The sequence below is a fragment of the Hyla sarda genome, chromosome 3, assembly GCF_029499605.1.
Source record: "Hyla sarda isolate aHylSar1 chromosome 3, aHylSar1.hap1, whole genome shotgun sequence".
NCBI lineage: Eukaryota > Metazoa > Chordata > Amphibia > Anura > Hylidae > Hyla > Hyla sarda.
Window position 1 is genome coordinate 316,099,481 of NC_079191.1, and position 23,353 is coordinate 316,122,833.

At 42.1% G+C, this 23,353-nt stretch overlaps 1 protein-coding gene across 6 annotated transcripts in view; it reads left to right on the forward strand.

The window, feature by feature from the left end:
- Nucleotides 1–21,899, forward strand: part of PHF10 (PHD finger protein 10) — a 60,397-nt gene extending 38,498 nt beyond the window's left edge. For 2 of the 6 annotated variants that reach the window (XM_056567118.1, XM_056567122.1), the window contains 3 exons: nucleotides 8,746–8,854; nucleotides 13,702–13,890; nucleotides 20,891–21,898. In XM_056567118.1, the coding sequence (XP_056423093.1) occupies nucleotides 8,746–8,854; nucleotides 13,702–13,890; nucleotides 20,891–20,976 (384 nt within the window). In that variant the 3' untranslated portion in view covers nucleotides 20,977–21,898. Of the gene's footprint in view, nucleotides 1–8,745; nucleotides 8,855–13,701; nucleotides 13,891–20,890 lie in introns of all 6 variants that reach the window. The other 4 variants (XM_056567119.1, XM_056567125.1, XM_056567120.1 and 1 more) reach the window with 3 other exon arrangements.
- Nucleotides 21,900–23,353: the final 1,454 nt, after the last annotated feature.

A 23,353-nucleotide genomic window follows, 5' to 3' on the forward strand; every position in this document is an offset into this window, starting at 1 on the left:
CTGGAGGTTCTGAATTGAATGGCTGGTTTGGCTTATAGTTTTGCAAGTCTTCCTTGCAAAATCACTACTCTGAATGTTATCCATAGTGTTGTGACAGGGGTTCATAGACAAGACTCAGATGGTGAGTTGGATTCCAGTATTTGCAGAGCCACATTGTTCACAAAGTGGACATAGAGATTTATATATATATTTTTTAATAAAAAGCAGGATACTGGGTTATTTTATTTTTGTGAAGTTTAGTTATAAGAAAATAGCATGCCAAATCTAGTTTAGTATTAGGAATGTTGGTGTATGTGCACTCGTATTCTGACTCTTCAGGGTCGCTCCCTCTATACAACTATACAGTATACTCTCAAAAAACACACTTCTGTAAGTATCAACCTTAAAAACCCTGCAATAGATTGTGCCCCATGCAGGACACAAATAACTATCATGCCGTACTTTGCTGATATTTTACATTCTGTTTTATATATATCTTTAGTCATTTATTGATTCATGTCTGTGACATCTGAGCAAGTATTGTCTTTGGCGTTCTGGACCAAGATCTGCAGTCAAAACGACATTGATTTTGTAGACTCTTGCTGGGTATGTGCAACATTTAGATGGCAAAGACAGGTATAACTGGGCAGCATGCCGGTTGCCGCCTCTTCAGCTCCATAGGCAAACTACAGTAAGTTTATTTGGCATCTGCAAGCTTAGTATATAGCTCACCATTATAAAGGTAGCAGTCTTGGGGATTAGGTCATTGGATGTATAGAGCTCCTTAATATGCTGGGGTAGCTTTATTAAAGCGGGCTTTGCATTTTAAAAGGGTTGTCCTGGCAAACAGCATTCTTTTATATGTTTCTGTGGCTGCAGGTAACATAACAAATCGGTTTACCTACCTGCCCACTCTGCCGCTGCTGCTGCTGGTTTCCTGAGCACAATGTCTCTGCTGCAGTATTCTTCTCTACTGACATTCCATGTGGACCAAAAATGCCTGTTCAATGGCTGATGAGAATTGACAGCCTAGAGATTAGCCACTAGGCAAGCATTTCCTGTCCACACAGCACGTCAGCAGAACTAGTAAAAAAGAGGACCACGGCAGAGAGGGAAAACCTGTTGTGGTGGGGCAGCAGGCTGGGTAAATATATCATTTTACTACTCCATTGCAGCCCCAGCAACTTCTAAAAAAAAAAAAAAAAAAACTCTCTCTGCCCAAATAACCCCTTTCAAAGTGTAAGGTAAGGCTCTTTTCATGCTTAAAGGGGCACTCCGCCCCTAGACATCTTATCCCCTGTCCACAGGATAGGGGATAAGATGTCAGACCCCCGGGATTGCTGCTGCGGCACCCCGCTGTCATTACTGCACAGAGTGAGTTCGCTCTGCACGTAATGACCGGCAGTACAGGGGCCGGAGCATCGTTACGTCACGGCTCTGCCCCGCGTGACGTCACGGCCCACCCCCTCAATACGAGTCTATGGGAGGGGGCATGGCGGTCGTCACGCCCCTGCCATAGACTTGTATTAAGGGGGCGGGCCGTGATGTCACGAGGGGGCAGAGCCATGACATCACGGTGCTCCGTCCCCTGTATCGCCCATCATTACGCACAGAGCGAACTCGCTCTGTGCAGCAATGATAGCGCAGTGCCGCAGCAGCGAACCCCGTGGGTCCCCAGCATCGGGACCACGGCGATCTGACCTCTTATCCCCTATCCTTTGGATAGGGGATAAGATGTCTAGGGGCGGAGTGCCCCTTTAAGGTCAGGTGAAATAATGTCTGTAGAAATGCGTTTGACATATACACCAGGAACATTCAATGTGAATGCATAGTAAAAGCAAGATGTAAACCTAGCCTAAATTTTACATACAGTTAAAACCGTTTGTAGCTACTAGCCTTGCACAATTGTACTCCAAATATAGGAGAAGAGGGGTCCCCAATATGTGAGGGAGAATAGGTGTTAGAAATATGGTACAATGCCAAGTTGACTGTTGTTTATACATGGTTCTCTCTTGCACCTCTAGGCCAGTCAGATGTTTGTCACTATTACATGGACTGTGTGAGACAGCCCTTTAGAAGACACTAAATTATTTTGAGATCAATGGGGGAGATTTATGAAAACCTGTCCAGAGGAAAAGTTGCTGAGATGCCCATAGCAACCAATCAGATCGCGTCTTTCATTTTGCAGATGCCTTGTTAAAAATGAAAGAAGCGATCTGATTGGTTGCTATGGACAACTCGGCAACTTTCCCACTGGACAGGTTTTGATAAATCTCCCCCAATGTGAATGTTCCTTCTTTTTTACCTGCTTTGCTTTTAGCATGATGAATACACAAAACCTGTTTTCATGTGAAGTTGCCCAATTGTTGGCGAATAGGTCTGAACTAATGCAGAGACAGCTTGTTATACATGAAGTCTATCATACGCCAAGTTTATTTGATAGGGGCATTTCTTTCTTTTTTTCCCTTTTGAGAGTAAGAAGTAATAAGCAAATGTGATATAGTTCCAAAGAAGAAAACTTTTACTTGCTGGGATGTGCCACAGAGAATCCCAAAAAATAATCTCTGTTCCTACTTAGCAATAGCCTCCACAGCCATGTTGTAGAATATACTAGGAAAGCAGCAGTGTGGAGTCTATCGCTCAGATTAAAACTAAAAAGGGTATTCTGAGCATACAGGTAGATTTAAAGTGAACTAGGGGTGCTTTTAAAATAAACAGGAAACTGTACTGAACATTGGACAAGGTTGGTCACTGCCACGGGCAGCGATTGGCTGAGCAGGCATTTCCTGCAGGTACCAGACGTCGCAGTGGAGACTGAGAGCCATCAGAGCAGATGAGTATGGTTTCATTTTCACTCTAGACCATTGGTATGCCAGGAATAGTGCTTTTAAATAACATGAGGCAAAAAGCTCTATACAATTTAGTTGTAAACAAAAGCGTATAGAGCTTCATCTCGTAACAGTAGATAAGCACGTATCCTTAATAAATTGCATCACTTTTATGCTGCCCGAGTCATGAAGGTCTTCCCCGATGGCTGCTTCCTTCCCTCTAGCTTCGATTGATTAGATCTTTCCCTGTTTAAGCATAGGGAGCGATCTATCATTCAAGGACAGCATGGTGAGAAAAAGCAGCTGTGGACCACCCAATGACTTGTGGTTCAGGCAGCATGAAAGTGATGACAGGTTCCCTTTATTGTATGACATCCGTTTGCTGTGGTTTAGTATGGGTTTTGACACATTAACACATTCTAGATCTTAAGAAATAGAATGTGTGCTCTCACCTGGAATGATGTGTACCATTGAATCCTATGCACATGAAGCATTTGCTATCATTTAGCTCTATATACCTCTATAACATGCAAAATGGAGGCAGATGTCATGCTTATGTAGTGATGTCTTATTGGAATAAGATTCAGTGAATGCCTGTGCTTCAGAGGCAAATCAGAAAACACAGGGACATATATATATTTATGCCAAAGTATGCTTTTTTCCCATAATGTTTAGTTATCTCCATGGTATCAGTTTCTACACTATTTTGAGGCCACAAAAGTGATACTGATGGGAATCCAGAAAATGTGGCTATGTGCCTTACTTTAATTGTGACGTTTTATATGACAGAATTCCTGTTATTTCTTGGTCAGCATTGTACAGATTAACAGAAAATGCCAAAGGTTTGTTGTTCAGGTTACAGATGATATAGTTATGGGTACATGAAAATCAATTTACAAGTGACAACAGTGTAATATAGGCATTTTGGGGGAGATTGATCAATACCTGTTCAGAGGAAAAGTTGCCCAATTGCCCATAGCAACCAATCAGATTGCCTCTTTCATTTTTAACAAGACCTCTGAAAATGAAAGAAGCAATCTGATTGGTTAGTTGGTATGGACAACTGGGCAACTTTTCCTCTGCACTGGTTTTGAAATATCTCCCATTTTGTCCTTTGAAATGTTTTAAGTGTTTGGATTTCTTTCCGTTATATTTATTTTCTAGCTGTAGACATTTATGAATGTTTCACGTATTTGCTTTTATTGTGTAAAAAGAGGCTGAAATGCTTTATTTTTAAATAAATAGCATTAATGTCATTCTGACTGCTTCTGTCATCTTTTACACATAGATGCTCCTCACTACATGACAGCTTCTTGTAAGTCGAGTATATACTCAAATGTATCTTACAGTAGCCGAAACAAGCTCTGCTGGCATCTACATTAAAGGGGTACTACCGTGCTGACAACTTATCCCCTATCTAAAGGATAGGGGATAAGTTGCCTGATCGTGCAGGGTCCCGCCGCTGGGGACCCCCTAGATCTCGCATGCAGCACCCGCTCTCATCAGGCCCTGGAGCGAACATCCGCTGCGGGTCTGATGACGGGGCCGGAGTATCGTGACATCACAGCTCCTCCCCCTGTGATGTCACGCTCCACCCCCTCAATACAAGTCTATGGCAGGGGCGAGACAGCTGTCTCGCCCCCTGCCATAGATTTACATTGAGGGGGCGGAATGTGATGTCACATGGGGACGGAGCTGTGACGTCACGATACTCCGGCCCCGTGATCGGCAGTCATCAGACCCGGAGCGATGTTCACTCCGGGGCCTGATGAGAGCGGGTGCTGCATGCGAGATCTAGGGGGTCCCCAGCGGCGGGACCCCGTGCGATCAGGCAACTTATCCCCTATCCTTTAGATAGGGGATAAGTTGTCAGCATGGTAGTACCCCTTTAATTTATAAAATTTATTTAGAAAATTCAAACTACATAAAAATACCAAATGCCTTGTTTAAAAAAAAAATATTCTGTGTAGTTATCAGTGGTATCAGAAGAGCGGTAGTGCTGGTTTCCCTACGGCAGTGCTTTTCGTTGCCATGCTTTAGTGATTCAACTTGTGTGGGGACAGTGCATGTAGTCGAATAGGGATCCACATCAATTTTCACATTGTAACTTTTATTGATGGATGCGACACACAAGTGTTCATTGTGGGCGGCCATTGAACTTCAGTCCCGTGAGTACTTAGAACACGGATAAGACAAATCTAAATCTATGTTTTATGACCAATGTCAATAGATTTTTACTTTCAGCAATGATAGGGCAGGGTACACTCTACTGTCATTTACAGGTCACATGTATTGGTGCTGATGTGGAGTCATAAACATGTTAAGGAAATTTTATAAGGAATTGGGAAAAATAAATGTGCATGGAATATTTTTGCCAAATCGTGTTTTATGGCAAAATGTTCTTGCTAGATGCTCTTGGTAGTCTCTTGATTTTAAGAGCACCTCCTCACTTTTATGCTGCCTAAATAAAGAGTCATCGGGGAGGTCCCTGGCGGCTTTTGCCTGGCCTGCTGGTCTTGATTGATGGATGTGTGTCTACACCCAAATAGAGAATAGGAAGAGATCAGTCAATCAAGGCTGGTGGGACAGGGAGAATCAAACAGGGACTGCCCTGACTACTCGTGGATCTGACAGCTTACAAGCAAAATGTTCTTCAGCATTGTGGCTCCCAGTGTGTAAACTGCTGTTATCCCTATACAGTTAGGACACAGAAGTTTGCTCTTTTCCATATGTATTTACAGAACCCTGCATCTTTAATCTCACTTATAATCTTTGCAATTGGCACTTCATCTATACCTTTAGCCTTTGCCCAATAATTATCTGATGCTTTTTACATTATTAAATACTGGATATTCTACATCCGAGTCATATACTACAGGTACATACACTGCTCAAAAAATAAAGGGAACACTAAGAAAACACATCCTAGATCTGAATGAATGAACTAATCGTATGAAGTACTTTTGTCTTTACATAGTTGAATGTGTTGACAACAAAATCACACAAAAATTATCAATGGAAATCAAATGTATCAACCCATGGAGGTCTGGATATGGAGTCACACTCAAAATCAAAGTGGAAAACCACACTACAGGCTGATCCAACTTTGATGTAATGTCCTTAAAACAAGTCAAAATGAGGCTCGGTAGTGTGTGTGTGGCCTCCACGTGCCCCATATGACCTCCCTACAATGTCTGGGCATGCTCCTGATGAGGTGGCAGATGGTCTCCTGAGGGATGTCCTCCCAGACCTGGACTAAAGCATCCGCTAACTCCTGGACAGTCTGTGGTGCAACGTTGCTTGGATGGAGCGAGACATGATGTCCCAGATGTGCTCAATCGGCTTCAGGTCTGGGGAAAGGGTGGGCCAGTCCATAGCATCAATGCCTTCCTCTTGAAGGAACTGCTGACACACTCCAGCCACATGAGGTCTAGCATTGTCTTGCATTAGGAGGAACCCAGGGCCAACCGCACCAGCATATGGTCTCACAAGGGGTCTGAGGATCTCATCTCATTACCTAATGGCAGTCAGGCTACCTCTAGCAAGCACATGTAGGGCTGTGTGGCCCCCCAAAGAAATGCCACCCCACACCATTACTGACCCACCGCCAAACTGTTAATGCTGGAGGATGTTGGAGGCAGCAGAACGTTCTCCATGGTGTCTCCTGACTCTGTCACATGTGCTCAGTGTGAACCTGCTTTCATCTGTGAAGAGCACAGGGCACAGTGGCGAATTTGCCAATCTTGGTATTCTCTGGCAAATGCCAAATGTCCTGCACGGTGTTGGGCTGTAAGCACAACCAACACCTGTGGAAGTGGAGCCCTCATACCACCCTCAGGGAGTTTGTTTCTGACCATTTGAGTGGACACGTGCACATTTGTGGCCTGCTTGAGGTAATTTTGCAGGGCTCTGGCAGTGCTCCTCCTTGCAGAAAGGCGGAGGTAGCGGTCCTGCTGCTGGGTTGTTGCCCTCCCAGGGCCTCCTTCACGTCTCCTGGTAGCTCCTCCATGCTCTGGACACTATGCTGACAGACACAGCAAACCTTCTTGCCACAGCTCGCATTGATGTGCCATCCTGGATGATCTGCACTGCCTGAGCCACTTGTGTGGGTTGTAGACTCCATCTCATGCTACCACTAAAGTGACAGCCCTGCCAGCATTCAAAAGTGACCAAAACATCAGCCAGGAAGCATAGGAAATGAGAGGTGGTCTGTGGTCACCACCTGCAGAACCGCTCCTTTTATAGGGGGTGCCTTGCTAATTGCCTAGAATTTCCACCTGTTGTCTGTTCCATTTGCACAACAGCATGTGAAATTGATTGTCAATCAGTGTTGCTTCCTGAGTGGACAGTGTGATTTCACAGACGTGTGATTGACTTGGAGTTACATTGTGTTGTTTGTGTTCCCTTAATTTTTTTTGAGCAGTGTACATTGGATCACATTGCAGTTCCCTCTGACTATAGGTTATCTGATTTATTTAGATAGTCCTGAGGTAACACATCTGAGCAGTAAAAGTTTTATGGGGCTTTTAGGGGTGCATTCACACCAAAGCGTACCACAGTTTTCAGTCTGGCCACAAAACCGGATACGGTGCAAAAATAAGCCAACTGAAGTCCCTATCAGACTCCAGTCGGCACATTTAAATGAATGAGATTCATTGTGGGTCTGGCGGGGATACGGCTGCGGCCATTTTTAAAACGTGGTGTGAATGCAACCTAAAAACCTTTGTTAAAAAAAGCCTTCTGATCAGCTGCTCCATTTTATGGTGATTCCTTATTAGATATGGTTAAATATTGTTTTCTCTGTAAAAACAATCTATATAAAGGTTGCACATCACAAGATATTTGACTATTGCTATTCTACTATACATGAACCGACCCTATAGTAGTTACAATTGATAAAATAACTAACAGTGATGCTGCTGTAGCTGACAAAGATAACACAACAAAGGCTAAATAGGATAATAAAAGACTTCACTCAACCGTGCAGCCCATGGACTTCTACTTTTCAAGTAAGTGTCCATGACGTAGAAACTTGATTTGTCAACAGGAAAAGACTGCTTAGACTATCACCTCCAGGAACAAGCCTTTTTTTTGTATATAGTTTTTATATGTCAAATATTATTTGTCTTGACTGTCTTGAATTGGTTTTATCAAGACCACCTGTGGTTTTTATATTATTTTGTAACCTTGGGTGCCCTGATTCCAATGCAGATTTTGTTTTACGATTTTGTTGACTATCTTTACCTATCACAGAATTTTCAGATGAGCGGTCCTTTTTATTTAAAAAATAAAAATGTGTGAATATGAGTCTGAGGGGAAGTGAATCAGGCTTGGGGTATAAATGAGTCAGGGGGTGTGAATTGGGCTTGGGATGAATATAAGGCTGAGGGCATATGAATCGGGCTCAGAAGGTAGTAGTAGTATAAGGCTGGGGTGTGGGAATAAGCTTTTGAGTATATGGGTATGAGAAAAAGAGGCATGAATCAAACTCACCCCCTGAGCCTGGTATTCACTCACTCCTCCCTCCAGCATTCACACTTCTATTTGAAATAAAGTTGACTCCCACTTGACTATTTAGAGAAGGTGATAGTCAGCAGTGTTGCAATCAGGCAAAACTTTTTTTTTTTTTTTGGTAATATTGACCACAGGTTTCCTTCTATGTCTCCGATTTCTTTCTGTGATGGCACAGGGCAGTCAGGTAAATTCCAATACTTACCTCTTACAGCACACGTTCATATTGATATTGTGGTAAAATTAGTTTTTACCAGTTATTGAATAACGTTTTACTATTCTTTTTGAAAGCCTTTGACTCTGTACATGAAGTAGATAAATATGGTTGGATGTTGAGATTTATTTTTAAATGTTAAATATTGGAATTATGAAGAGCTCCCACTGGGTTTGTACGAAGTGACATTACTACCCTTTTCTACCGTTCCAGCCAAAGTCCATCCCAAATGCCATTTGTGGAATTTGTCTGAAGGGTAAGGACGTTGCCAAGAAGGGAAAATCTGAAAGGCTTATACACTGCTCCCAGTGTGATAACAGTGGTAAGTCAAAGATTTAGTATTTTCTTTTTAGTGTAATAATGTTTTACACTGCGAACAGTGTTTTAATGTTCTGTATATAGTGTTTGGGTTCACACGGCGTTCTTGTTTCCCGTACAGTACATCTAATTTTGCTGAATGCAAAAACATAGTCAACTACACTATTGTGTGTGCACCACATGAAACCTATAAGTTGGAACCCAATTATTATTATTATAATTTTTTTTTTAATAACTATACTTTTTTTTTTTTTTCAAGTGCATAAAGCCTACCCTTATATTATGAGGCCTGTGACTCTGCACATATTATATAGTCACAAGCCTATTGTAGGTATACTTGTACTGATAAAAAAAAATGCCTTTGTAATACCTCTGGGAGTCGGGCCAACAGTTGGACTAAAGTGCGCTGATGATTGACAGCCGACACACATGCAGAAGTATATAAGGCTGCTGTGAGCAGCCGAGCCCTGTGTGTCAATAAACAGTGACCTAGCCGGAGAGAGGCGGTGTGGGCCTGGAGAATAGCTGCCCCTTGGGCCTTGCCTCTCTGACTGTTGGTTTGACTCCCAGAGGAATTACCAAGGAATTTTTTTGAAATATAAAGCGGCCTGCAGATAAAGAAGAATGTGGTCCAGTGCAGCTCCTCCGTTTGAAAACTTCAAGTTTATTTTATAAACAGGTACGACAGGACATGCAGATACAGTGATCCCTCAACTTACAATGGCCTCAACATACAATAGTTTCAACATACAATGGTCTTTTCTGGACCATCGTAAGTTGAAACCAGACTCAACATACAATGAACAGACAGTCCAGATCTGTGAAACGTGTCAATGGCTGGAAGAACCGACCAATCAGAATGGGCATTCACTGGTAAATCCCCTGTATTACTGAAATTCATTCATGGACTGGCTGTCTGGTAGCGCCCCCTACAGTACAGGGAGGAATTACAAGTTCTGTACTACTCTTTACCTGTGCCAGGGTTAGTTACTCCTTTGGACACCAAGTAAGGGCGGCTCCATTTAGGACACTGTGTGTACTGTATAGGACCCTGAAGAAGCGTCTGTCATCTACATAAACAATTGTTTCCCAACCAGGGTGTCTCCAGCTGTTGCAAAACTACAACTCCCAGCATGCCCGGACAGCCGTTAGCTGTCCAGGCATGCTGGGAGTTGTAGTTTTGCAATAGCTGGAGGCACCCTGGTTGGGAAACACTGACATAGACAGTGATTACAACTCCCAGCAGATCTTTCTTATTTATATGTAAGGATTTGCTTTATCTCTATTAGTTATCTACTTTTTTTTTTTTTTTTTTTTTTTTTTTTTTTTTTAATCCTCACTTTTTCCTATTTCTGGATGACATTTTGGTGCCTTTAGAACCAATTACCAGGTTTCCATAGAGTTATGGTCTCAACATACGATGGTTTCAACATACAATGGTCGTCCCAGAACCAATTAATATTGTAACTTGAGGGATCACTGTACAAGTAAAGTGACACGTTTTGGTCGAGAATATTAACCTTATAGATATTTTTACTGAAAAAGTCACTTTACTTGTATCTGCATGTCCTGTTGTACCTATTTATAAAATAAACTTGGAGCTTTTATACTAAGAAGCTGTGCTGGACAACATTCTTTTTCTTTACCTGTAAGTTATTTGCTGAGCGTTCACATTGGTCCGTGCTGCTGATGGGTATCCAAAGGGTAAACTGAGTGAAGCTTGTATCTAACCTATAAAGCAGCCTGACTTATCAATACAGGTATGCATAGAAAAGGCTTGTGAAGCCCTATTGCACTGTGTGCAGCTTCACAAGCCTATTCTAGGTGACAGTTGCTCTTTAATAGTACCAGATTCCAAAGTATTGCATACAGTTACTTGTATGTATCGTTTGTGAAGAATTATAACATTTCTTCTTTACATATGTTAAGGAAATATATGATCAGGAAATAAATTAATTTTTTAAAATAAGGTGTTATGTTATATATGTTTATTAAAGGACATCTGCAGCAAAAGACAACTTATACCCTATCCACAGGATAAGTGTCTGATCGCGGGGGTCTGACCGCTGGGACCCCCTCCGTTCACCTGCACGAGGCCATGGCTCTCCCGTGCAGGAGGCATGCCGGCCACAGCGCGACGTCGCGGACAACACGCCTCCTCCATGTTTCTCTAAAACAGTATATAAGATTAGCTATATTAGCTATTTACAGTATAGCTATATTACAACCAGGAAAAAAGACCCTCAAAATGTGTGTTCAGTTTTCTTCACTTTTTCTTTCTTAAAAAAAATACAGAATTAAAATGAGCAGGGCAGCAGAGGCATTGGCATCTATAGTTTAGGAAATATAAGCTAGAAGCTCAATAGTGGCCCCCTAGGAAACATCATTTGTTTCTGCCCTTTTAAAGGGGACATGCACCCTTGGAAAATATTGAAATAAGCAGCTAAAATGTAATAAAATGGCATAAAAACCTTAACTTACCTCTGAGATCCTGAGACAATCCAGTGCATGAACTATAGAGGAGGCCCTTTTTTTATTCTATTACTTTATTTTCCACTTATATTGTAGCAATATACTTCTTTATATTAATATATTATGATCTATCTCACTTTGAATAAGCCTGTTGCCCTAGAAATATTTATGTATAAGGACATCGCTGGAGTCCTTTTTAGGTCCCTTGGGCTACTTCCTACTTCTCTGTTTTGTCACTAGGAGGCCCAGGTCCCAAATGAAAAGGGTAGAACAGACCTTACAGCCATATTATACAAATTTACTAAATGGTTGTATGGCATGTGAAAAATATGGTGCTAGTACACATAATTGTTATTTAATTTATTTTAAATGATACTTCAGTGCACCACTTTGTATAGTTCCTCCTCTGCGACTTAATAACCTGCTGCAACAATTTGTTTTGTAAGCCAGTTTAGGGCTGGTGTAGAATTAAGACAAATTTTTTTGCAACTTTTCACCAAAAGTTGCACATGATAAATTCATGAAAGATAAAAACAGGATGCGCTCCGTAGTGTATTACCTCGAGGTCATAAGGTAATGCTTGGTGTGAACTGCGCTTACCATAGGTGGTTCTACTGGAAACCAAGTACAATGGGATAGCGTGTAGGAAGATCAAGGGTCTCTGCAGCCACTCCATGCCAGCAGATGACATGAACAAAAGCTTTCTCCTCCGAATGGGCGGGATGAAAGGGCGCTGAGACCAGGATAAGGTAAGGGAATTTTATTACCCACAATGCAACGCGTTTCGCGGAGAGTCCACTTCCTCAGGTATGTAGGATGGGGCTAAACAGCAAGGTTATATAGGGAAAATCCTTAACCCCTTAATGGAATGAAGGATTAACCCCTTACAATCAGCTTCAAGACAAGATTGAGTATATACTATTGGCTTAAAAAAAAATGCTATACACAGTTAAAAAAAAGTTAAAAAGATATGATCAAATGCATATAGATGGACATATACAGAACAGTAAAGGGAATGTACAGTAATAAAAAAAGAAATATACAACATATAAAAAATGTATATGAGATGTATAAATATTAAAAGATATAAATAATCAAAATACTGTAATGAATTAACGGGCATTTTCTATTGTCTCATTTAATCCAACCGGAAACAACGTGACCAAAGAAAAAATCTAAAAAGGGTTCTCTATTGTTTAATTTTTGTACAAGGTTGTGGATATGTTGTGGAATAGTTTCACAATGCATTTTTCATGCTTTAATAAAAAATGATGGGAGATGATGTGAAGCATAAACCCATTTTTTATGTTTGACCTGTGCTTGTTCATACGTGACGTAAGGTGCTAGAGACCTATAGGGACCCCTGGTACCTTTGCCTGTGGACGTGCTAGGTGCATGTGTTGTCCCAAGATAGGAGACCCCATATATTCCTTTTCTTCTCATGTTACAAAAAAAACTTTTTGTATTAAAAACCATTTCACTGGCGACAGTTCTTTTGCAGTATATCTTTTGACCTGTGCTTGTGGACTGCAATACATGGGCCGCACTGTACAAACAGTGCGGTCACGATTGAACAAGCACAGGTCAAACCTAAAAAATGGTTTTATGCTTCACAGTATCTCCCGTCATTTTTCTTTAAAGCATGACAAATGCATTGGTGATATAAAATTAACCATACTTGAAATGATTTCACAACATATTCACAACCGTGTACAAAAATTAAACAATAGAGAACCCTTTTGGATTTTTTCTTTGGTCACGTTGTTTCCGGATGGATTAAGTGAGACAATAGAAAATGCCCGTTAATTCATTACAGTATTTTGATTATTTATATCTTTCAATATTTATACATCTCATATACATTTTTTATATATGTTGTATATTTTTTTTTATTACAGTACATTCCCTTTACTGTTCTGTATATGTCCATCTATATGCATTTGATCATATCTTTTTTTAATTTTTTTTCACGTGTATAAATTTTTTTTTAAAGCCAATTGTATATACCGTACTCAATCTTGCCTTGAAGCTGATTGGAAGGGGTTAAGGATTTTCCCTATATAACCTTGCTGTTTAGCCACCATCCTACATGCAGGAAGCGGTCTCTTCGCGAAATGCGCTGTATTGTGTGTAATAATATTCCCTTACCTTATCCTGGTCTCGGTGCCCTTTCATCCTACTGTGTGTTTGGAGTAGTAAACTTTTGTACATGATAAATTCATGGCCACTGCAAAAAAAAAATTAGTTTTGACATATTGTCTACTTAAAAAGTTGGGAAAAAAAAGTAACTGCAACAAATTTTTGAGATGGCAAAACTATAGTCTTTATACAATATTTTCCCCCCTATAACCTGAGACTTTATTTTTCATGTATCTATAGGTCATCCATCCTGTTTGGATATGTCACCTGAACTGGTTGCTGTAATAAAGAAATATCCTTGGCAATGTATGGAGTGTAAAACTTGTATTATATGTGGACAGCCTCACCATGAAGAGGAAATGATGTTCTGTGACCACTGTGACCGTGGCTACCATACTTTTTGTGTTGGGCTTGGTGCTCTTCCATCAGGTTTGTTTTAGTATTTTATGTGTTGTTGTTGTTTTCTTTTAACCCCTTAAGGACAAGCACCGTAAATGAACGGCGTTGCTAAGAGATACTTAGCGCACAGCGCTATTCATTTATGGCACTGCCTTCCTTAATCACCGCGTCTCCGGACACTTTGATCGAGCCTGGATGGCTGCCACCCTGGCATATCGGCCAGGGGGGACAGCTGTGATTCGCCAATCAATTCTGACCGGTCGAATCACAGCCTTTTCGGGTCAGTCGGGTCACTGGTGACTCGGAAAATAACGGTGATTGGTGCTGTCAGAGACGGCACCAATCAACCTTGCCCACCAGGATTGAGGTGGCACTGGTGCCACCTCATGATCCCTGTGATTGATTGGCCGAGACCAGCTGACCAATGATGGGTCCTGCGGGGCGGCTGATCGGCGGCAGGATCCGGCAGCAGCATGAGGTGAAGCCTGTGTGCCTCCTGCTGTTGCTTAGCAACAACTCCCAGCATGCACAGCCAAAAGGCATGCTGGGAGTTGTAGTTATGCAACAGTTGGAGGCACAACTACAACTTCCAGCTTGCCCTTTGGCTGTCTGTGAATGCTGGGAGACTTTTAAGAATATTTTAAATTTTCACTGTAAGAGGTATATACCTTTTTTATGGGAATAAAAGGGTCAGGAATAAAAGAAAACCAATATGGATGAATAAATGCTTTATTTTTGTCATTTATTGCCCCCTTAACATTTTTAAACTACTAAAACAGGACAACAGTGAAGAAGCATTAAAAATCTATAGAGAAAAATGTAAATTATGTAAAAAAAAAAAAAAAAAAAATGATTTAAAAGCCGCTAAAATAGAGACAGACTCATTGCCAAAGAGAGTAAAACTAACCCCAAAATATTCTTTTAACTATATAAATAGCAAAAAGGTCAAAAATGTAAGTGTTGGCCCTTTAAAAAAATGATGAGGAAGAAATTATAGACGGGGATCAGGAAAAAGCAAATATATTAAACAAATTCTTCTCCACTGTATTCACCAAGGAAAATGAAATGCCAGATGAAATACAGCGAGATAAGGTAAACTCCCCAGTACAGGTCACCTGTCTAACCCAGGAAGAAGTACAGTGCCACCTACAAAAAATCAAAATAGACAAATCACCAGGTCCAGATGGCATTCACCCCGTGTTCTAAAGGAATTAAGTAATGTAATAGATAGACCCTTATTTTTAATATTTGGGGATCTATAGTGACAGGGACTGTTCCCCAGGACTAGCGCATGGCAAATGTGGTGCCAATATTTAAAAAAGGGGTCAAAAGGTGACCCCAGGAATTATAGACCTGTTAGTTTAACCTCCGTTGTATGTAAATTGTTTTAGGGTTTTCTAAGGGATGCTATTTTGGAATATCTTGATAAAAATAAATGTATGACTCCATATCAGCATGGTTTCATGAGGGATCGGTCCTGTCAAACTAACCCGATCAGCTTTTATGAGGAGGTGAGCTCCAGACTGGACCAGGGAGAAATCACTGGATGTCGTATATCTGGATTTTTCCAAAGCATTTGATATGGTGCCACATAAAAGATTCGTGCATAAAATGAGAAGGATTGGGCTGGGGGAGAATGTGTGTATGTGGGTAAGTAACTGGCTCAGTGATAGGAAACAGAGGGTGGTTATTAATGGTACTTATTCTCATTGGGTGACTGTTACTAGTGGGGTACCACAGGGGTCAGTCTTGGGTCCTATTCTATTGAATATATTTATTAATGACCTTGTAGAGGGGTTGAATAGTAAAGTAGAAATCTTTGCAGATGATACTAAGCTCTGTAAAGCGGTAAACACTATAGAGGACAGTGCACTGTTACAAATGGATCTGGATAGGTTGGAGGTTTGGGGTGGGAAGTGGCAGATGAGGTTCAACACTGATAAATGTAAGGTTATGCACATGGGGAAGAAAAATCTGGGCTGGGATTATGTATTAAATAGGAGAACACTTGGGACGACTGACATGGAAAAGGATTTAGGAGTTTTAGTTAATAGTAAATTTAGCTGTAGTGACCCGTGTCGGGCAGCTGCTGCCAAGGAAAATAAAATCATGGGGTGCATCAATAGGGGCATAGATGCCCACGACAAGGAAATAATTCTACCGCTGTACAAATCACTAGTCAGACCTCACATGGAATACTGTGTACAGTACTGGGAACTAGTGTATAAGAAAGATATAGTGGAGCTGGAGAGGGTTCAGAGACGGGCAACCAGCGTAATACGGGGAATGGGAGGACTACCGTACCCAGAAAGATTAGCCGAATTGGGGTTATTTAGTTTAGAATTATGAAGGCTTAGGGGCGACCTAATAACTATGTATAAATATATCAGGGGACAGTACAGAGATCTCTCCCATGATCTATTTATACCCAGGACTATATCTATAACAAGGGGGCATCCTCTTCGTCTTGAGGAAAGAAGGTTTCTACACCAGCACAGATGGGGGTTCTTTACTATAAGAGCAGTGAGACTATGAGACCTATGGAGGTCAGTGCTGTGTACCTCCAGCTGTTGTATAATACAACTCTCAGCATGCAGAGCCGAAAGGGCATGCTGGGAGTTGTAGTTATGCAACTGCTGGAGGCACAACTACAACTCCCAGCATGCCCTTTGGCAGTTTGTGCATGCTGGGAGTAGTTATGCAACAGCTGGAGGGAGGCACATTTTTTCAATGAAAGTGTGCCTCCAGCTGTTGCATAACTACAACTCCCAACATGCACAGACAAAGGTCATGCTGAGAGTTGTAGTTGTGACTCCAGCTATTGCATGACTACAACTCCCAGCATGCACTTCTGCTGTTAGTGCATGCTGAGAGTTTTAGTTTTTTTAACAGGTGAAGGCACACTGGTTGCAAAACAATGGGTTAGGGTTTGTTACCGAACTCAGTGTTTAGCAACCAGTGTGCCTCTAGCTGTTGCAAAACTACAACTCCCAGCATGCACTGACATACCGTGCATGCTGGGAGTTGTACAGGGTACATTCACACTGGTGCGGTTTACAGCGAGTTTCTTGCTCCAAGTTTGAGCTGTGGCAAATTTTCCACTGCAGCTCAAACTCCCAGTGGGAAACCCACTGTGAACCCTCGCCCATGTTACTGTACCCTAAAAACACTACAATACACTACATGTACACAAAATAAAGAGTAAAACACTACATATACACACCCTTACACCCCCATAAAAATGAAAACTGCCTTGTATGGCACTGTTTCCAAAACGGAGCCTCCAGCTGTTGCAAAACAACAACTCCCAGTATTGCCAGACAGCCATTGACTGTCCATGCATGCTAGAAGTTTTGCAACAGCTGGAGGCACCCTGTTTGGGGAACACTGCTGTAGGGTATTTTTGGTGGAGGAGGCAAACACCATGCTTGCATCCGGGTCTGTCCCTATGCAGATGCCTAATTTAGGCCTCAAATGCACATAGCGCGCTCTCACTTCGGAGCCCTGTTGTATTTCAAGGCAACAATTTATTTCCGTACTCGGGAGAAATTGTTACACATTTTGGGGGGCGTTTTCTTTTTTTACCCTCTATGAAAAGGTAAAATTGGGGTCTACACCAGCATGTTAGTGTAAAAAAATTTAAAAAATTACACTAACATGCTGGTGTTGCCCCATACATTTAATTTTTACAAGAGGTAAAAGGAAAAAAAGACCCCGAAATTTGTAATGCAATTTCTCCTGAGTATGGAAATACCTCATATGTGGACGTAAAGTGCTCTGCGGGCACACCACAGAGCTCAGGAGTGAGAGCGCGCTATGTACATTTGAGGCCTAAACTGGTGATTTGCACAGGGGTGGCTGATTTTACAGTGGTTCTGACAAACGCAAAAAAAAAAAAAAAAACACGCCTACATGTGACCCCATTTTGGAAACTATACCCCTCACGGAACATAACAAGGGGTATAATGAGCCTTAACACCCCACAGGTGTTTGACTAACTAGATTTTTTTTTCACTAAAATGCTGGTGTTACGACAAAGTTTTCATTTTCACAAGGGGTAGGAGAAAAAGCCACCCAAAATGTGTAATCCCGTTTCTTCTGAGTAAGAATATACCCCATATGTGGATGTAAAGTGCTCTGTGGACGCACTACAAGGCTCAGAAGAGAAAGAGCACCAACTATAGCGAAAATTCATTAAACACCCCTGGGGTGTTAAGGCTCACTGTACCCCTTGTTACTTTCCTTGAGGGGTGTAGTTTCCCCAAATAGTGTCATGTGGCTTTTTATTTTAATTTTATTTTTTGCTGTTCTGGCACCATGGGGGCTTTCTAAATGAGATATGCCCCCCAAAAATTCGCTCCCCAAAAGCCCATTGTCTCTCCTTCCCTTCTGAGCCCCGTAGTACTCCAGCAGAGCACTTTACATCCACATATAGGGTATTTCCTTACTCGAGAGGTTACACATTTTGGTGGGCTTTTTCTCCTTTTACCCCTTGTAAGAATGAAAAACTGGGTCTACAAGAACATGTTAGTGTAAAAAAAAACGAAGATTTTGAATTTTCTCCTCCATTTTGCTGCTATTCCTGTGAAACACCTAAAGGGTTAACAAACTTTCTGAATGTCATTGTGAATACTTTGAGGGGTGCAGTTTTCATAATGGGGTCCATTATGAGGTATTTCTAACAAAGACCCTCACATTCACTTCACTTCACTTCACTGAACTGGTCCCTGAAAAATTCAGATTTTGAAATTTTATAGAAAAATTGGAAAATTGCTGCTAAACTTTGAAGCCCTCTGATGTCTTCAAAAAGTAAAAACATGTCAACTTTATGATACAGACAAACTGGACATACAGTATATGTGAATCAACATATAAATTATTTGGGATGTCCACTTTCCTTACAAGGAGAGAGCTACAAGGTTAGAAAAAATGCAACATTTTCAAATTTTTCATGAAATTTTCACCAAGAAATGAAAGTATCGACAAATATTTATCACTAACATAAAGAATATGTCATGAAAAAACTCTTAGAATCAAATTAATAAGTTAAAGCATCCCAGAGTTATTAATGCATAAAGTGACAGGTCAGATTTGCAAAAAACGGTCCTTAAGGTCAAAATGGGCTGCGTCCTTAAGGGGTTAATCTGATCAGTTGCAGATTATAATTAAAGGGGTTGTCCAAGTATGTATTTATAACTTTACAACAAAACAAAAAAGAAACATTACTCTAAAGAGCACCACAAGAACGCCCAAAGTATACTTAACGTAAGTATATATGACTCAGCCAGGAATTGGGCCAAACATGGAGAGCAAAACAGCCCAAGAACAAACACTCACCCACACACCACACGAACATCCAGGAAAGCCCCAGTGAACTACCTCCCATAGGAATGAAACGATCTACATTTACTGAGGAGAACTTGCATGTTCTGAGGTGGCAACAGACTCCCCCAAAATCAACCAAGGCATCCAACCCTTATCAAACTTCTTGGGGCATTTACGACTAATATAAAGAGTTCTATACAGCAGGAGGGTTGTCCAACTTCTTAACCCCCTTCATGCAAATGGCTGTACATGAACATCCATTTTTCCAGGGACTTATACATATACCGTATTTTTCGCCCTATAGGACGCACCGGCATATAAGACGAACCCAATCTTAAAGGTGCAAAATCTAGAAAAAAAAATTCTGAACCCAACAGTGATCTTCAACCTGTGGACCTCCAGATGTTGCAAAACTACAACTCCCAGCATGCCCGGACAGCCAACGGCTGTCCGAGCATGCTGGGAGTTGTAGTTTTGCAACATCTGGAGGTCCGCAGGTTGAAGACCACTGGTAGGAGGTAATACTCACGTGTCCCCGCCGCTCCGTCACCGCTGCCCTGGATGTCGCTCCATCGCTGTCGCCGCGTCCCCAACGCTCCTGACGTCTTCTTCCCCGGGATCCACGCTCTCCGTCGCCATCATCACGTCGCTACGCACGCCGCTCCTATTGGATGACGGGACTGCGTGCGCGACGACGTGATGACGTCGAAGGAGAGTGCCGGCCATGCAGGGGATCCCGGCCCGGAGCAGACACCGAGGAGGCAGGTAAGGTCCCTCCCGGTGTCCTGTAAGCTGGGACCGAGCAGCCGGGTTAGTGTCACTTTCGCTTCAGACGGGGCGGTCAGCTTTGATCACTGCGTCTGAAGGGTTAATACAGGGCATCACCGCGATCGGTGATGTCCTGTATTAGCCGCGGGTCCCGGCTGTTGATGGCCGCCGGGACCGACCCGATAGGTGTGTATTCGCTGTATAAGACGCACCGACTTTTCCCCCCCAGTCTTATACGGCGAAAAATACGGTATTCATTTGCCTTATGTCTATTCGTGATCCTGGGGTGTGGCAGCTGTGCCTAGTCATCAGCAGCTCTGGTTTCCTGGCTATGGAAGCCGATGAGGCTCTCCCCAAAACTGATCTGCTATGCCAGTCAGTGGAGATGAAGAGGCACATAGACTGAGATTAGAGATGAGCGAACTTACAGTAAATTCGATTCGTCACAAACTTCTCGGCTCGGCAGTTGATACCTTTTCCTGCATAAATTAGTTCAGCTTTCCGGTGCTCCCGTGGGCTGGAAAAGGTGGATACAGTCCTAGGAGACTCTCTCCTAGGACTGTATCCAACTTTTCCAGCCCACCGGAGCACCTGAAAGCTGAAATAATTTATTCAGGAAAAGCCATCAACTGCCGAGCCGATAAGTTCGTGACGAATCGAATTTACTGTAAGTTCGCTCACCTCTAACTGAAATCAGTTGTGATGTAAACTTCTCAAAAGTATATGTAAATGACCGTAACACTTTAAGGAAACCAATGTTTTTCTTCCCATAGCTGTAAAGTGAGGGTAAGATCCTTCCACAGAAGCTTCACATTCATCAGAGGACTGTTTGTGTCCTTTTTTTCATATACTTTTTCCTATTTATTTATTTGAAAATCCCCACATTGTGTAAGAAAAGTTATTTTCTAGAAAATAATTGTCAATTTTTTCATTCTAGGCCGATGGATATGTGACTGTTGTGAGAATGTCCCGGCAACGCCCAAAAAAGGAGGAAAAAGAGGCAAAAACAGTAAAGAAGGATAAACCTGTGTTTATTCCTACATGTCGGAGAATTGCACAAGCCTTTCAAAACGGTGCTAGACAACAAAATACTCGTGCGGTCTTTGGAAAGATCACACATGTACCACTTTTTCATCTTTTTACACCAAATAAAATATTTTGGAATTTTACTCGATGCTAGGATTTGAGAGGAATACAGCTGTCATGGGTATAGCCTTTGCTTTTTCTGTAAAACGAACACTTGAAAACATACCTCACTTCAGTAAGCTTGAAATGAAAAGGACTGGTGTGTACTGATGAATCCCGTGCAGCCTACAGTGCTCAACAGAATTGTCTTTATGCTTTGCAGTCATGTAAAGTGCAGACTTTTGGATGTGCTCATTGCAGAGCAGTTCTAAACAAGAGTATTTAGAATCGCTTCATGCAATGTAGTTCATTTTTTTATTTTATTTGCATACATTAAATGTCACATACTTGCTCATAATTTGTAGCTGCCTTTAAGGGTTTCCTATGAACAACACTTGTTGCCTATCTACAGGATAAGTGTGTGAGGTTACTAGATGTTCCACTGATCATGAGAACAATGGTTGAATGAAGTGATGGTTGGGTATACATGCTGCTACCCCTCCATTCAACTAGGAGGGGCTGAAGGTGGTTGCCAAGTACAGTGCCTAGTTACATTCACCCTTCCCACGACTCCCTTAGTGCATCAGGATTTTTCCAAGGCTCACAACATATACAGTGGTCCCTCAACATACGATGGTAATTCGTTCCAAACAACCCATCGTTTGTCGAATCCATCGTATGTTGAGGGATCCGTGCAATGTAAAGTATAGGAAGCTGTACTCACCTGTCCCCGCCGCTCCGGACCAGGTCCTCACCGCTCCCGATGCTGTCGCAGGGGCTCCCGATGCTGTCCCGCTGCTCCGGTGTCTTCTTCGCGATCCTCTGGCTTCTTCCGCATCTTCTGCAGGGTCCGGGCCTCGCTTTCTGGTGACGTTATTACGTTGTGCGCCGGGACGGCGTGCGTAGTGACGTAATAACGACGCCGGATAACGAGGCCCGGACCCTGGAGAAGAAGGGGAAGACGCCGGAGGATCGTGAAGTGGACCCGGAGCAGCGGGAATAGGTAAGAGAACCTGCCCGGGATGCTTAAACTGCTATCCGGCAGCCGCTTAAGCGTTTTGCGCTGTCGGATAGCAGTTAATGCGATGGCCCCGACATATAAAAGCATCGTATGTCAATTTTATCATACGTCGGGGCCATCGCATGTCAGGGGGGTTACTGTATATCTAATACAGTGGTCCCTCAAGTTACAATTTTAATTGGTTCCAGGATGACCATTGTATGTTGAGACCAGAACTCTATGGAAACCTGATAATTGGTTCTGAAGCCACCAAAATGTCATTTCAGTGTTTCTCAACCAGGGGGCCTCCAGCTGTTGCAAAACTACAACTTCCAGCATGCCCGGACAGCCGTTGGCTGTCCGGGCATGCTGGGAGTTGTAGTTTTGCAACAGCTGGAGGCACCCTGGTTGGGAAACAATGGTTTATGTAGAGGACAGGAGCTTCTTTAGGGTCATATAAAGTACACACAGTGTCCCAAATGGAGCCGCCCTTACTTGGTGTCCAAAGGAGCAGCTAAACCTGGAACAGAAGGAGTAGAACAGAACTTGTAGTTCCACCCTGTACTGTAGGGGGCGCTACCAGACAGTGTTTGCACTTCAGTAATAGAGGTGATTTACCAGTAAAATGCCCATTCTGATTGGTCATATTTTCCAGCCATTGACATGTTTCACAGATCTGGACTGTTTGTATATTGTATGTTGAGTCTGGATTCAAGTTACGATGGTCCAGAAAAAAACATTGTATGTTGAAACTATTGTATGTTGAGGCCATTGTAAGTTGATGGATCACTGTAGTTGCAGCGCACAATTAGGCTGGTTAAAGTGGCTCTACCACCTCAAATGTTTATCGATTATTTCCTCATCTTTTCCAATTGTTTTTTTTTTTCTTCTTTTAAATCCAATAAAAGAACAGATTGAGGGGGAGATAAAAAAAAAAATTGGAGGTACAATTAAATATTTGGTAAGTTTAAGTCAACAAAATAAATGAAACCCTCTTTTTCTGATTCATACAACGCTAGGTTCACACTGCTGTTGTGACCCATTCAGCTTTTTCTTTTTTTTTGCGCCAAATGGACCCTGAACACCTGATCTTAACAGATCCTATTGACTTCACTGGGGTCTGTTAGGTGTCTGATATTTTTACAAGAGTTGAGCGGAGAAAAAAATAAAATAAAACATGCCCAATTTTTTTTAATTTCCCCTACCCAACTACCATCCCATCTAACGAACTGGCTGATAGAGCTCCCTTCAACCCCTTCCCGACCTATGACATAC